Source organism: Corythoichthys intestinalis, chromosome 5 (genome assembly GCF_030265065.1).
Source record: "Corythoichthys intestinalis isolate RoL2023-P3 chromosome 5, ASM3026506v1, whole genome shotgun sequence".
In the NCBI taxonomy this organism is placed as follows: Eukaryota; Metazoa; Chordata; class Actinopteri; order Syngnathiformes; family Syngnathidae; genus Corythoichthys; species Corythoichthys intestinalis.
The window spans coordinates 59,435,108-59,450,305 of NC_080399.1; the positions used below are offsets into that span (position 1 = coordinate 59,435,108).

Genomic DNA, 15,198 nt, shown 5'->3' on the forward strand with positions numbered 1-15,198 from the left:
TTTAATCGTTTGACAGCCCTAGTTTTTTTTAATACATTCGTAATTTAGTTTATAAGTATATCAAGCCGTTTTTTTTTTTTTTTTTTTTTTTGAAGGAATATGTGTTTGACCCATTTGTTAAGAACATTGTAAAAAAAAATAAAAGTTAGCATTTTACAGCATTTATGCTTGCGGACTTTTGCTATGTAAATTAGCCAATTGTTCTTATGTGTACGCAGATCCTAATTTACTAATTTTTTCATACCGTTCAAGGCTCATCTATGGTATTTTAAACTTTTATGTTTCTTAACCGATTACTCGATTATTCAAACTAACTAGTTCATCGATTAATCGACTACTAAAATAATCGATAGCTGCAGCCCTTGCTACAAGCAACAAAATAATCCAGAGGTATAAGGATAAAGTATTGCAAAAAATATATATTTATATTTCCACTGCTGAAGCAAACTTTGCAGAACCAAGAGAACATATCCAGCAATTGCAAATATTAAATAAAAAAAATTGAGAAACTCGCATTCAAATCTATTTATCACAGTGGTTTAATTTTGTTATATAAATTTATTTATGTAAAACAAAATACTGAGAGATATGAAACACCTATGGTACACTGCAAAAACACCCCCTTAAACCTAGTTAAATTCCCTTCTTTAATCTTTAAAAACAGCTGTCAGAAATGTTCTCAAATCAAGAATAGATATTGTTCAAAACATTATTTGAAAGCATTTTTTCCCCTTTAATTAGGTGAAAATAGTTTTATATGCCTAGTCTTAATAAGAACAAATTGTAATTTTTACTTAAAGTAAGTGAAATCATCTGACACACTAATCTGTTCACTAGTATTTAACACCCAAAACAATATGGAGAAAATTATTTGACTAGATTTAAGACAAATAATCTGATTAAGACGTTATAAATTTGCAGTGTAGTACCTTTCTGATTGGCAGACCTGTTTTCATTCCGATTATGTGGCTGTAAAATAAAATGGGTGTACTGAACATTTTCAGCTCATTGAACACATTCTACTCCGAGGTGGTGGCCTATAGAATGGCAATTCCCTAAAAACCTACAGAATGTTAAACTAGTGCGCAATAGGAACGTGTCTTCAACATCTAACACGACATGACAGAATAATTTAACAACTGCCATACTTACGGGGACAGACATTTTTCTGGTTTACGTCCTTGTTCTTGCCGTAAAACGAACCGTGACTCCTTTAATCCTTATTCACGCACGATGGTTGTTCCTCCAAGCTTTTCCGAAGGAAAGAGGTGTATCCACGTCTCCCGGAGCTTCCGCCCTTCTCCCCCTATCATCACTTACTAAAACGATGACCCCCCCTTCTTAAATATGATTAGTTAATAATTCTTCAATAGAAGCTGGACGTGACAGCAGTGATTTTGCTGCAGGTAAGCAGCATTTTAGCCCTATTTGATTTCTCTGTTAGCAGATTGAGATGAGGAGGCTCTCCAGAAACGTTTAAGAAAATTAGCTCATTGATATACGTTTATGATAAGAAAAAATTGTCAAAAACGGGTATTGCACGCTGTCAGCTGGAAACGACGACCACGTCAGTCGGAGCTGCCCCCTCCTAGCGACAAAATACTCCAGCCTTAAAGGGACCTCCTCATGATGAACCTTTCTACTTGTCCAGGAGTTGGGTACCCAAAATGTTGAAAGAGCCATATTCGTACCTGTCAACCCGAGGCTGTTGGCAATCTTACAAAAAGTGACGTATGCCCCTGCAAATTGGTGACTAATCTTACAACGTTGATAGCGTGCGATATGAAACAAAAATAAAACTCAGTTTTTAAAATGATTTGACTTTATTGGTAATATTGTAACATATAACCTGGTGCAATCAGAGAACAATCAATATCTTCACTACATGATGATTACTAAAATTTAACAGTGACGTTTGTTATAATTGTATGCAGCACGTTTGGCAATTTCTATCATGTCTTGTAGGCTGCACTTCATGGCACTTCAGTTCGCAATTCAGTTTGACTTAAAGGTAGTTCGTTAGTGTGTCCAATTATAAATCAAAAAGGTCAATTGATAATAATTCACTTACCGATGCAATCTTTGAGTCAGGGAACATTTCTTTTGCCAATTCTGAGAAGTGATCAGCAATACTGTAGTTGCGGGCAAATTGTGTTCGGCAACAAATTGGCTGAATAAAATCTACGCTTTCATCACTTTTCGTTCTGCAGACTTCATCCTGATGACCAGTGTTGTTAATCTTACTTTTAAAAAGTAATTAATTACAGTTACAAATGACTTCTCGCAAAAAGTAATTAAGTTAGTAACTCGGTTACCTGAATGTAAGAGTAATTAGTTACTAGGCAAAGTAACTGGTGTTACCTTTCATGTTTTTTTTTTCATTTTTAGCAACAACAAAAAAAAACATAGTAACCTCTGCTATGTTTGGAAGTCATTTAATGTTGTGAATCAACTGTTAAAGTTGTTATAATTGCTCCCGTTTTTGCATTAGTTCCCTTCATGACATGTGAAAGTTTTAAAACTGTTTCATCATTTAAAGATAGATTCAAGTCAAGATTTTGCCGATGTAGGAGTATTTTAGATAAAAAGTTACTTAGGTTCGCTAGGAAGGTTCACTACAACAGCCTTTATGATAAGTCTACTGCTTTAAAATGGTGGCTGTTTACGAACGCCGCCGAGTCTGTCATTTCGCATGTAGATCTATATGCATGTGATATTTAGGCGTAGATTGTAGGCTGTCGGCTACAGTCAGGAAATATTGGAGCCACCTAGCCTAGCATCGGATTTGCTACAGCGTCACAACAAACACTCTTCTTTCTCCGTGTCTCTGACTTTTCTCGCGTCATTCAACCAACGTAGTAACGCACAGTCTCGTTGCCGAAACGGTGACAAAATCCGAACGAAGAAAAAAAAACGTAATGCACGAAAAACGTACAGATTTTGAACGTATAGCGTACACGTTTAAAAATCAGTGCTCACTTGTACAAATTACGCCGAAACCGTACAACTTGTCAGGTATGCATATTGGACCCAATAAAAAAACGTGTCTGGAGGTGCAAAAAATTAAAAAATTTATAATAAAGGCAATACATGCTGTATGTACACTACCGTTCAAAAGTTTGGGGTCACTTAGAAATTTCCTCCTTTTTGAAAGAAAATCAGTTTTTTTTTCAATGGAAATAACATTAAACAAATCAGAAAAACACTATACATTATTAATGTGGGAAATGACTATTCTAGCTGGAAGGGTCATTATCAATATAAAGTGCCTTTTGGTGTCCTCATCAGAAACACCCAGTTATCATGAAAATGTATACAAATAATTAAACTCTTATGTCCTATTATAGGAGAAAAAAAGATTTTCACACATATCTGGACAACAATATGTCTCTTAAAATGTGTTTCCTTTATTTTATGTGTACTTTTTCCTTTTGATATACTCCATTTTGGCATGTCCCACACACTGCACTGCTAACTTCAGTGTATGTAATAAATGGTTAAATGATAAAAAATGAAACATTTTTACATATGAACTTATTGCCACAACATGTTATTTGATAGAATTATATTGACCATGTATATCCTTACTTTTATAATAATATTTAACATTTTCCCCCCAAAATACAATGTCCCTGAAAAAATTGTCCACCCTGTCATTTAGGGAAAGCTGCCTCTTTAGGAAACCTGATGATTTTTTCAGTGATGTCACAAGACCAATTTTGTCTTCTTTTATCGGTGACTGAAACAGAGACTAGTTGCAGAGTGTGTATTTACACTTATGTTTTGCAATTTTGTCATATTTGGTGAGTAGTCAGATGTTGTCAAGCTTAACGTGTCAACTCTGTCATTATAAAATATCAATTATTATCAAAACATTTGATATATTTGAAAGCTATATGTTAAAAAGTCCACAGTCTGCTTGCTAATTGAACTATTTTGCTTACTGAAGGTCCATCATGTGGTTATTAAATACCAATATTAGACAAAAATCTCTATCCTGTCATTGTCCTCCCTGTCAGCAAAGCTTCCATGACAGGGTGGACAGGGTTCTTAAAAGTTTAATCCACATACTGATAATGTCAACGTTCTAATATGATAAGAGCTATTACAGACATTTTGTAATGGGTCATGCTAGGCATGTTAAAAATGGATCAGAGCAGCACTACAGAAAGCCTAGTTTGATTGGGCAAGGCAGATTTACTCCCCATTAAATTGGTAAGTTACACTTTTTGTGTTGAACTTTTCAAGGTATGAGATCAAAAGGAGCTGAGGTAGTAAGGAGAAAATCAGGAATGTCGTGATGTTGACACTGAAAGAAAAAAAGAATATCTGGAGAAAGGCCTCCAAATGACCCTCCAAAAGACATGATCCCTTGGCCGTCTGGGCCCACCTCGATCCAGTTTTGAAGGTAGTGAGAGTAAGACACCTACAAGTCACAATAATTTTATCAGTTATGGGCCTGCTACGCGACAAAAAGGACATTTCTCCTCCCTCTCAACAAAGCCCTACTATAGGCTGTATTGGCACCATGGAAAAAGTGCTTAGAAAATGGATTTCGTTCCACTGAAATGGATCTACATGACCTCTGCATTGTAATTTACATACGTTGCTAATTACTACCAAAAAAAAAGTTCTACTCACGGTTTCCAGTCATTTTTTAGTAATTAGCGTTTTCGTGTCGGTCTTTTTTCCCCCCGTGGCGCAGTGATATTGATACGGCGGAGTCGTATCGTCAGTGTGTGAAGCCATTTTAGGTCACGTGCACCAATAGGAGACGAGGATAATGTCTTTTGTTCATCTTCGCTCGTGTCGTAGCTTGACACGGTCGCCGCCATATTGTTTGTTTTAGAAGCGCATAGCAACAATCCTCGTCTCCTATTGGTGCACGTGACCTAAAATGGCTTCACACACTGACGATACGACTCCGCCGTATCAATATCACTGCGCCACGGGGGAAAAAAAAGACAGACACGAAAACGCTAATTACTAAAAAATGACTAGAAACCGTGAATAGAACTTTTTTTTTTGCAGTAATTAGCAACGTATGTAAATTACAATGCAGAGGTCATGTAGATCCACTTTAGTGGAACGAGCCAACACAATTTTTGCTCAGCCAATACAGCCTACTAGTATGGCTTCAAAGAAATGACATGGAATTACTTTGAGGCAAGTCATGGCAAGGGGGCACCAGATGCTGTGGATGGGGTCCTCAAGAGCTCAGCAGATACAGACATCACTGATGCTCAGACCTTGTATGACAAGCTGAAAAGCCTTGACACATCTGTCGAGTTGTTCTTCATCTCAGGAAAGGATATTGTATCCAGAAGTGAAGTACCTGCAACAGCTGCCATAAAGGGCACCATGAGAATCCACCAAGCAATCAAGAGGTCACTCCAGCTGATTCATCCAACGAGTCCTCAGCATGTGGAAAGACATCAGAAAACACTTGGAGACCAAAAATGATTGAGGTGAAACACATTGGAACCTGGTGTGTCGTTAATTATGACAATGAAGCATATTCAGATGTAATCACAGAGGTGTAAGGGGACAGTATTAAAGTTCAGTGTATGCATAAACAAGTTCCATTGGCCAAGTACCTGGGATGACATTTTTTTGGTACCATGACTGGCAGGTACTTTGCTGAATATCATAACCACAGGCTGTGAACAAGCGCTCTGAACAGATTGAACCATTTGCATGGAAGTGTGTGGCACAGCAACGTAATAATTGAACCATGCCTCTGCAGAAATAAAATTTGTTTAGAGATGTGTCTCAGCGGTGTTCAGTTATGTTCATTTGTTTCTCTTCAGGTCAACCATTATTCACTTAGCAATTTACCATCTCATTGTACAGTTCAATGTTTGGCTGACTCAGCAGAATCATCCACGGAGTTAATCTGTAGAATGCCACAATTATGGCTCATTTTGGTGTTTTAGTAGGTTCTGGTAGTTTCCATCTGAAGGGGATAGGACCTCTGGTATATATATTTTAATTGAAATTCTTTGATTCATTCAACAATCTTTCACAATTTGTCCACTCTGTCATGCTAGGTCAACCCTGTCAGGTTACTGTCCACTCTGTTATTTTTTATATTCTAGGAAAATAAAGCATTTTTTTTCACAAGCTGCAAACTCTTTGTGCGATTTCTGCATGAACAAGTAAGGGCCTTATAGTATCGGCTGAAGATTTGACCACATATCTTTGTTGACAGATTCTATTAAGAAAAGAATGTGGAATTTTTGCTGATTTTAAGGAAAATCAAATAATTTGCCCTAATTTAATTACTATCCAAATACCTTTCCAATTAAACAAAAAGTAGTCTAAAGATAAGGACAAAAAACCTTCCTGAAAATATACATTTTATAATCACTATGCAATTACAATTTATTTATTCTCCTTTGAATTTTTCCATGGCAGAGTTAGTTGACATAATATGCTGTTTACGTGTATTTTGTCTGCTTGTAGTTTTTATTTAAAAAAGTGTGGGAGCTTGACCAATGTGCATTCCTACAGTATAACAGCTAATTGATACTATAAATGTGAAGTTGAATGGAAAATCTCAGCTTTATTTTGGCAAGTTGGGAGTTCTCAAAAGCACCGTATATTGATAATGACCCGGAAACGTCTGGTTTTAATGCAATATCTACGTAGTTTTGTAAAGAGGCCCATTTACAGCAAACATCACTCCAGTGTTCTAATGGTACAATATGCTTGCTAGTTGCCTTAGAAGAATATTATATGACTAAAAACCTTGTCCAATTATGTTGGCACAGCTCAAAACAGTTTAGGTGGTTAGAGAAGCTATAAAACTGATCTTCCTTTGAGCTAGTTGGGTATTTGGAGCATTACCTTTATGGGTTTAATTAAACTCTCAAAAATGCCAGAAAAAGACAACTTTCAGGTGAAACTCGACAATCTGTTCTTAGAAATGAATGCTATTCCATAAGAGAAATTGCCAAGAAATTTAAGATTTCCTATAACCCCGTGTACCACTCCCTTCAAAGTTCAGAGAGCAGCACAAACAAAATCTAACCAGAGTAGAAAGAGAAGCAGGACGCCCCGCTGCACAACCGAGCAAGAATAGAAATACATAAGAGTCTTTAGTTTGAGAAATAGATGCCTCGCAGGTCCTCATCTAGCAGCTTCAAAAATAATTCCCGTAAAACGCCTGTGTCAATGTTGACAGTGAAGAGACGACTCCGGGATGCTGGCTTTCAGGGCAGCGTGGCAAAAATGTAAAAAAGCCATACCTGACACAGGCTAATAAAGGAAACGATTAAAAGAACACAGACATTGGACAGAGGAAGATTGGAAAAAAGTTTTATGGACAGACGAATCATAGTTTGAGGTGTTTGGTTTTTGGATCAAAGAGAAGAACATTTGTGAGATTCAGAACAACTGAAAAGATGCTGGAAGAGTGGCTGATGTCATCTGTCAACCATCGTGAAGGTAATGTGATGTTCTGGGGTTGCTTTGGTGCTGGTAAAGTGGGAGACAAGGTTGTACAAGGTCAACAGGATTTTAAATAAGTAAGGCTATCACTCCATTTTGCAACGCCATGCCATACCCTGTGGACAACGCTCAATTGGAGTCAGTTTCATCCTACAACATGATAATGACCCAAAGCACACCTCCAAATTATGCAAGAACTATTTTGGAAAGAAGCGGGCAGCTGGTATTCTGGTATAGCAAGAAGTGCCCATCAAGCAAATCCAATTTGTGGGAGGTGCTTCTGGAAGCGTGGAATGAAGTTTCTCCCGATTACCTCAACAAATTATCAGCTAGTACACCATAGGTCTGCAAAGCTGTAATTGTTGCAAAATGAGCTTTCTTTGATAAAAGCAAAGTTTGAAGGAGAAAATTATTATTTGAAATAAAAATCCTTATTTCTAACCTTGTCAATGTCTTGACTATATTTTTTATTCATTTTGCAACTCATTTGAAAAATAAAAGTGTGACTTTTGAAGGAAAACACAAAATTGTCTGGGTGACCCCAAACCTTTGAATGGTAGTGTATCTATATTAGCCTATCAAAATGACTACGTTGGCTACAAATACCTAATGAGCCTTCATGATTTAATGTTTATTTTGCTTTCAGTGCTTCTCAATTATTTTCTGTTACGCCCCCCCCCTCCCCTCCAACTCTCTTCCACCACTGTAAATAGTACAGGTAGTCCCCGGGTTACGAACGAGCTCTGTTCCTACGCTGGTGACATAACCCAAATTTCTGCGTAAATTGGAATCAACCCTTTAAGTACCCTTAAATCTCTAACTATCAAAAAAGTCCAAAAGTATTGTATTTTGTTTATTGACGAAGGATACACTGCCCTCTGGTGGCAGCGTTGGGTCTGGCTGGACTGTCGCCTTGTATGACTGAGAAGAAGATTCAGACATCTGACAAGGATAAAGGATAGCTGCGCTCGGGTTGGGCCCACATTAGGCTGTAAATTGTTTCAGCTAAAATATGTTTGTATATGCATTTGTAATTAAGTTTACAGCTACAGTTTGCAGAGTTATGTGTAAGTGATTTGCTATGAGAATCTTAAATACATTAGCATTCGTAGCATTTAAGATAGCGGACCTTTGTTACGCAAATTACAGCGCTGGCCAAAAATATTGGCACCCCTGCATTTCTGTCAGATAATGTTCAATTTCTCCTAGAAAATGATTGCAATTACAAATGTTTTGATAGTAATATCTTCATTTATTTGGCTTGCAATGAAAAAACGCAAAAGAGAATGGAAAAAAAAAAAAAAATCATTTTACACAGAACTCCAAAAGTGGCCCGAACAAAAGTATTGGCACCCTTTGAAAAATCATGTGATGCTTCTCTAATTTGTGTAATTAACAGCACCTTTTACTTACCTGTGGCCCATAACAGTTGGTGGCAAGAACTAAATCACACGTGCAGCCAGTTAAAATGGATTTAAGTTGACTCAACCTCTGTCCTGTGTCCTTGTGTGTACCACATTGAGTATTGAGAAAAGAAAGTAGACCAAAGAGCTGTCTGAGGACTTGAGAAGCAAAATTGTGAGAAAGCATGGGCAATCTCAAGGCTAAAAGTCCATCTCCAAACACCTGAAGGTTCCTCTATCTCCCCTGCGCAGTGTCATCAGTAAGTGTAAAGCCCATGGCACTGTAGCTAACCTCCCTAAATGTGGATGGAAAAGAAAAATTTACGAGAAATTTCAACGAAAGATTGTGCGGATAGAGGATAAAGAACCTTGACTAACATCCAAAAAAGTTCAAGCTGTCCTGCAGTCTGAGGGTACAACGGTGTCAATCCGTCGGCGTCTGAATGAAAAGGGACTCTATGGTAGGATACCCAGGAAAACCCCACTTCTGACCCAGAAACACAAAAAAAGCTATGCTGGAGTTTGCCAAAACTTACCTGAAAAGCCAAAACCGTTTTGGAAGAATGTTCTCTGGTCAAATGAGACAAAAGTAGAGCTTTTTGGGAAAAGGCCTCAACATAGAGTTTACAGGAAAACAAACGAGGCCTTCAAAGAAAAAACACGGTCCCCACAATAATGTAGGGCCCAGTGTGAGAAAGCACCCCCCCGAGGTCATGGGTCTTCCAGCAGGAGAATGACCCAAGACACACTTCAAAAAGCACTGGAGACTTCTAAAGTGGCCAGCAATCTATTCCAGACCTGAAGCCCATAGAACACCTGTGGAGAGATCTGAAAATGGCAATGGGGTGCCAATACTTTTGGCCAGCACTGTAGGTTAATTTAATCTACTAAATTTGCATACTGATCACACAAGATGGACATTTGAACACCACTTGTTGTGTGTCAAGTGTTTTATTGTTGAAATGCTGACAGGGATCAGGGAACAAACGGACCCAATATTGCAGTGCTTAGAACAGGTTTTATTGACAATATTCCCAAGCGGGAGAAGTCTTGGCTTTCGGCGAGGTTCGGAGGGCTGTTCGAGCAGGGGGGACGAGCAAGGCAAAGGCCCAGGCAGGATACGTTCCAGATTCGGTCCTGTTGCTGGTCGCTAAAAAAAGGGCTGAAGCAGAGACGAGGAGCAGGCTAGAAGCAAAATCCACAATGTCAAACAGTGTATCACGATCCAGGAAGACTAGAAAACGCTCGTATGTTGCAGTGAGGGCTAACAAACTCGCAATGAAGCAGAGGGCTGTGGGTGTATGTGTAGGGAGGCTGCGTTAATGACCAGGTGTGCACAACAGGTGGGCGGAATGAGTGCTGATGACTGGGAGGGGAAAAAACTGAAAAAGCATACAGGCCTGCTATGTGGCTCTAACAAATGCAGGTTGTTTTGACCATAAGTGTACATACTGTATATCTGTTACAAATTGCGAAAAGTGAAAGTAGTAAAAAGCTTGAAAAAGCACATTGCTTTGTTTGCTGTCTGTAAAGTTGAACAACTTCAGGTTTAGTGGGGACAGAACCCATATTAATAAAGTAAAAAAGAAAAAAAATAATGTGGGGTACAATAAGGTACTGTTGATGCGACCAAAAAAAAAAAAAAAATCACAAAATAGCGGACGACACGCCGACGTCGTAAAGCCGAAATTGTGCAAGTTCAGTACGTCGTAACCCGGAGACTACCTGTATCAATCGTCTATAAAATTCTATAAAGTACACCTCTGCATAACATTGAGTCCTTTTTATTATTAAAGAAAAAAAGTAATATAGATCAACTTACAATAAAGTATCTTTATCAACATTGTATTTTTTGCAACTGAAAAGACAAAGCGAATACATTTGCCTGAATTCAAAAAAAGAAAGTCACATACAATCTGTTAAAAATACACTCAAGGTACATTTTAAAAAAAAAATCAATAACTAATATATTTAAATTGATTAGCAACATTAACTCATGAAAACAATATGCCATACAATTTGACTGAAAAAGCAACAATTAATAGAACAAAAACCAACAGTATCATTGGACAGAGGGACAGCTTTTATTTTTGCTGCAGGCAGTATTAGCTCCTTTGCTATGGTGTGGGGTTATTTCACACTGAGCAACTTGGTATACCACCTAATATGCAGTGTTGTTAATAACAGCATTAGAGTATAAAAAAATGTCATTGCATGTAATTGACTTCCCTATAAAATTGGAATTAATTGGTTCTGAAAGTAGTTTTGTTACTTGAAATTCTGTAAGTACAGATGCGTTTTCCATCTAAATGCCCTAATCTGTTCCAACCCCCCCCCCCAAAATTCAGACATAAATCTTTTATAATGCATAAAAATGCATCAAAACATGTAACAAATACATGTTAAAATAAGATTGTTGCACAATAAACATAAAATCAGAGTTGTGTATAATGTAAAAATCCTAAGAATGGTGTAAATAATAAAAGTCAATACACTCATGTAAAGCTGTCAGAACACGATTCGCTGGGATACACATATACACATACAGTAGAGGTCCCTCTTAGCCAACTGGACGCCAGGAATGCTAGGCAATAGCCAGTGGCAGAGCAGCCAGAAGTATGTTACGTTCAGTAAACTCTGGGAGCTGAGAGTACCAGCCATACTGTATTTTTGCCTTCCGTATCCTGAAATTTCTAAATTACAGGTAGTCTTTCCCAATTTACGTAATTTCGACTTAACGAAGCCTGTCTCGTTTTTTTTTTTTCTTAGATGTTGACTTTTGTTTCGTGATGCATGCTTTTATTTTGGCGCAGGAAGCGTAAAGCAGGTTGTACTTCCGCACACGAGAGCATTTACACACCGCCCATCCCGCACGCACATATAAGGAAGAGCGCAGCCAAGTGAAGAGGTGACAGCCTGCGCGCACATTTATTGATTGTGAAGCATCCAAAGGCGACGACTGTATGCAACCCCTTTGGTCCTGTTTATTGTGCGTTTTCATATGTGGTCAAATATTTTGGGCGAGTTTATGTGATTGTTTTTGATGATGTGCGGACGCTAACTGATACATGCTAATCGTTTGGTATTGCTCTATCAGCAGCTACTTGTAAATGCAAATTTGAATTTGTGTTATTATTATTATGTTGTCATTAGACTGATTTAACTTCATTTTATTTTAGTTTCATTCTGCAAGTGTTGATGTCATGAGCAGCTGAAGAAAGTCAGCAAACCAAACGGACGTCTAACATTGTCATTTCGGAGCTTAGCTCGCTGTCCAGCGTTGTGCCGAGGACAGTACAATGACGCAAAATACATGTTTTTGGAAGGATTTTTTTTTTTTTTTTTTAAGAGGGTGTTTAGAGGTATTTAAAGGGTTAATTCTGACTTATGCGGAAATCCGGGTTACATTGCCCGCACAGGAACGGAACTCATTTGTAAACCGGGGACCAGAGGTGGGTAGGTTAGCCAAAAATTTTACTCAAGTAAGAGTAGTGTTACTTCAAAATAATATTACTCAAGTAAGAGTTAAAGTAGTTATCCAAAAAATGTGCTCAAGTACAAGAAAAAAAAGTATCCAGTGAAAAGATGACTCAAGTAATGAGTAACATTTTGAGTAACTTTTTATTTTTGTTTGATTTTTTTTTTTTTTTTTTGAACAACAGTATTTTTTTCCCCTCCTCTAATCTATATAACTTATCTATATGAACTGCTGTTGCTGTACAATAACCCTTTACATAACCACATTAAGCCAAAGGGAAAAAAAAAATTCATCAAAGAGAAAAAAAACAGTAATGAAGCATTATCCGTCCAAAGAGCATGAGTGTCCTGCCCTCTAGTGGAGAAAATAGTTCCTAGTTTAAATAGTGAAGACTAGTTACTTCATAGTTACTATAATGAAATTAAAAGTATCATATCTCCGGTTTTCCGTGATCAATCGGTGCCAAATAAAAACTGCGAGAGAGTTTTAAATCCGTGCTTTCGATTCACGTTGAGGGTAGCCCTCTATGTCAAATACGCCATTTGCTAATGTGCTTTACATACGTGTGATTGAACAGGCTGGCTGATCATAGAACGGCAAGCTTGCGTCTGATTGGTGTAAAGGAGTCATGTGATTACTGTTGCAACGTCTCATTGGTAAAATTAGTAGAGCTACTCTTGGCAATAGCATTGCTAGCAAAAAAAAAATAAATTAATATCTATAATTAAGAGGGAAAATGTAATTCATAATAACAAAATTATTTTTCGAACAGATCATGTGGCTAGCACCTTAGAGATGGTCCTTTGCCTTGTTTAGCCAAAACTATACCTCAGGCAAGACAGATATTCAGAACTTCTTTAAGCTTTTAGCTTTCAAAAGTGTCAAGATGTGTAATTCCAGCATTGCATAGCTCAGGTTTTGACTTATGCAAAGAGCCCAAACTTGCTGATTGTCGAATAAAGTGGCAACTTAAAACAGCTGGGAGAAGTTTGAAATCTGGAATGACAGATATACCCAACTAGAAGCAAACTACAAGATTAGGGTTTTTGTTATATTAAAGTAACTTTTTGGAAATAAGTCATGTTGTTTTGTGTTTAGGTCACAGGCCAACACCCGGATGACCCAGATACCAGGACTCTTGATATGTTGATGTGAGACCATTGCTGTTTCACACCTAGTCTAACGACTGGATGAGCCTGAAAGCAAACAACTCTGAAGGCCAAACTAAGGTAACGACTCTGAAATGTTGATGGCCTATACCTCCCTAACGACTCTGATAAGTTGATGGCGATAGAGGCTTTGTCACACAACAGACGAGTCTAACTTCGGTGTTTGAATGCAAGACTTAAACCTGAGTTATGCTTCTGCGTTGCGGTGACGGCAAAGCGACTACGGTGTCAATGAACATTCGATAGTTCTGCGGCAAGGGAACGCGTTGCTCTGTAATTCACGACCAATCCACTAGAGGGGTGTGGCGTTGTGTTTGGACGGTTTTGAGGGACTTGTCGACTTCCTCTTCCTTCTCTAGTTTTCTTCCGGTTACACAACAATGCCAATGGAGGGCGAAAAAAACAAAAAACAATGCCAATGGAGGTGGAACGCTTGAATGTGGATCTTCAGCTCATCAACATTGAACAACAAATGTTGATCATACAAATCTTGAGGCGCAAGCGACACAGAAGACAGTTTCGGAGGTGGTCTGTCCGACTGTTGATGCCGCACGGAGACATCTAGCCTCGAGTGGAAGCCAGCAAGCTGTGGTGGCTAGCTTCAAACTGGCGTCGAGCACTGTGTCCAGCGTTTTGTCCAAGGTCTGCAAAGCATTGTGGACAGCACTGCAGCCCATTTTTTTTTGCTGTGTCCTACAACCAGCCAGTGGCAAGCCATAGCAGATTTCTGTTGGCAATGGAACTTCTCAAACTGCGTTGGAAGCCTTGATGGTAAACACGTTATCATAAAAGCACCGAGCCACTCTCAATCAGTGATGATGTATCAAGTGTTTGAGCTTTCTGCTGTTGAAAATTAAACATCAAAACAACTCTTTTGACACCAAACCTGTGCGTTATTCTTTTTATACTTGAAGTGTTAAATGTAAATAAAGTCACAGACTCACAGCAAACATATGTACACAATAAATGATGAAGTGCACTAACCAAAAATATGACATAAAGTGATAAAAAGTTGGCAGTTTTTGAACGACTGTGTCACCGCTTCAGGTGGCCATTCACTTCCAAACACGCACATACTTGTCTCTGTGGTTCTTCCATTTTTTTATGCAATCTTTATAATGTCTGAAAGACACATTTTAGAAGTTGTCGTACTTGCTCTTCAATGATACTCCCGTCGGCTTGGTCCATTTTTGCGTGGAGCAAAACAATGTTTGAAAATGGCGGCGATTTCGCGCTGAACCGGAAACAACAGTCTGAGCGGACCAATCACAGTCCATTTGCGCCACGTCACCATGCGTTGACATTGCACAAGTCAAGATTTTGTTGAGGTGTACGACGGCATTGGGTAGTAAATCGGGTCCGCCTTGCTGCACTCGGCTTTTACTCAAATCCGCCACGCAGTGCGCGGCCTGCACGGCGACCACTATGTTTAATGTCCAGGCTAGCAGCTCTAGCCGCTCACGTGCTCTCTTGAAGTTGAAGACATAGGCAATGCAAAACTTGCACCCATTTCACGTGCACGAGACCGATTGAGTGGTCAGAAGGAAATGCTTCGAAATATATCTGTTCTACATGTAATATTTCTCTTTGTTGGTCTTTGGGGTTTGAGCCACTTTCTTGTCAATGCGTTTTTACTTGCCGCCAATAGAGTCAGCAGAGCCATCTTTTCTTTTGTTGAGAAGAGAACCTTTTTGGA

At 38.5% G+C, this 15,198-nt stretch overlaps 1 protein-coding gene and 1 long non-coding RNA gene across 2 annotated transcripts in view; one reads left to right on the forward strand and one right to left on the reverse strand.

Annotated features, from left to right (window-relative positions):
- bcar1 (BCAR1 scaffold protein, Cas family member) overlaps positions 1-1,596 on the reverse strand; it is a 36,960-nt gene extending 35,364 nt beyond the window's left edge. The window contains exon 1 of the mRNA XM_057837624.1: positions 1,153-1,596. Coding sequence (XP_057693607.1) covers positions 1,153-1,164 — 12 coding nt within the window. The 5' untranslated portion in view covers positions 1,165-1,596. The remainder of the gene's footprint in view (positions 1-1,152) is intronic.
- On the forward strand, positions 1,225-14,207 carry LOC130916716 (uncharacterized). The gene is made up of 3 exons (XR_009063330.1): positions 1,225-1,406; positions 13,432-13,562; positions 13,862-14,207. It is a non-coding gene; the product is annotated as an uncharacterized LOC130916716 (long non-coding RNA).
- Positions 14,208-15,198: the final 991 nt, after the last annotated feature.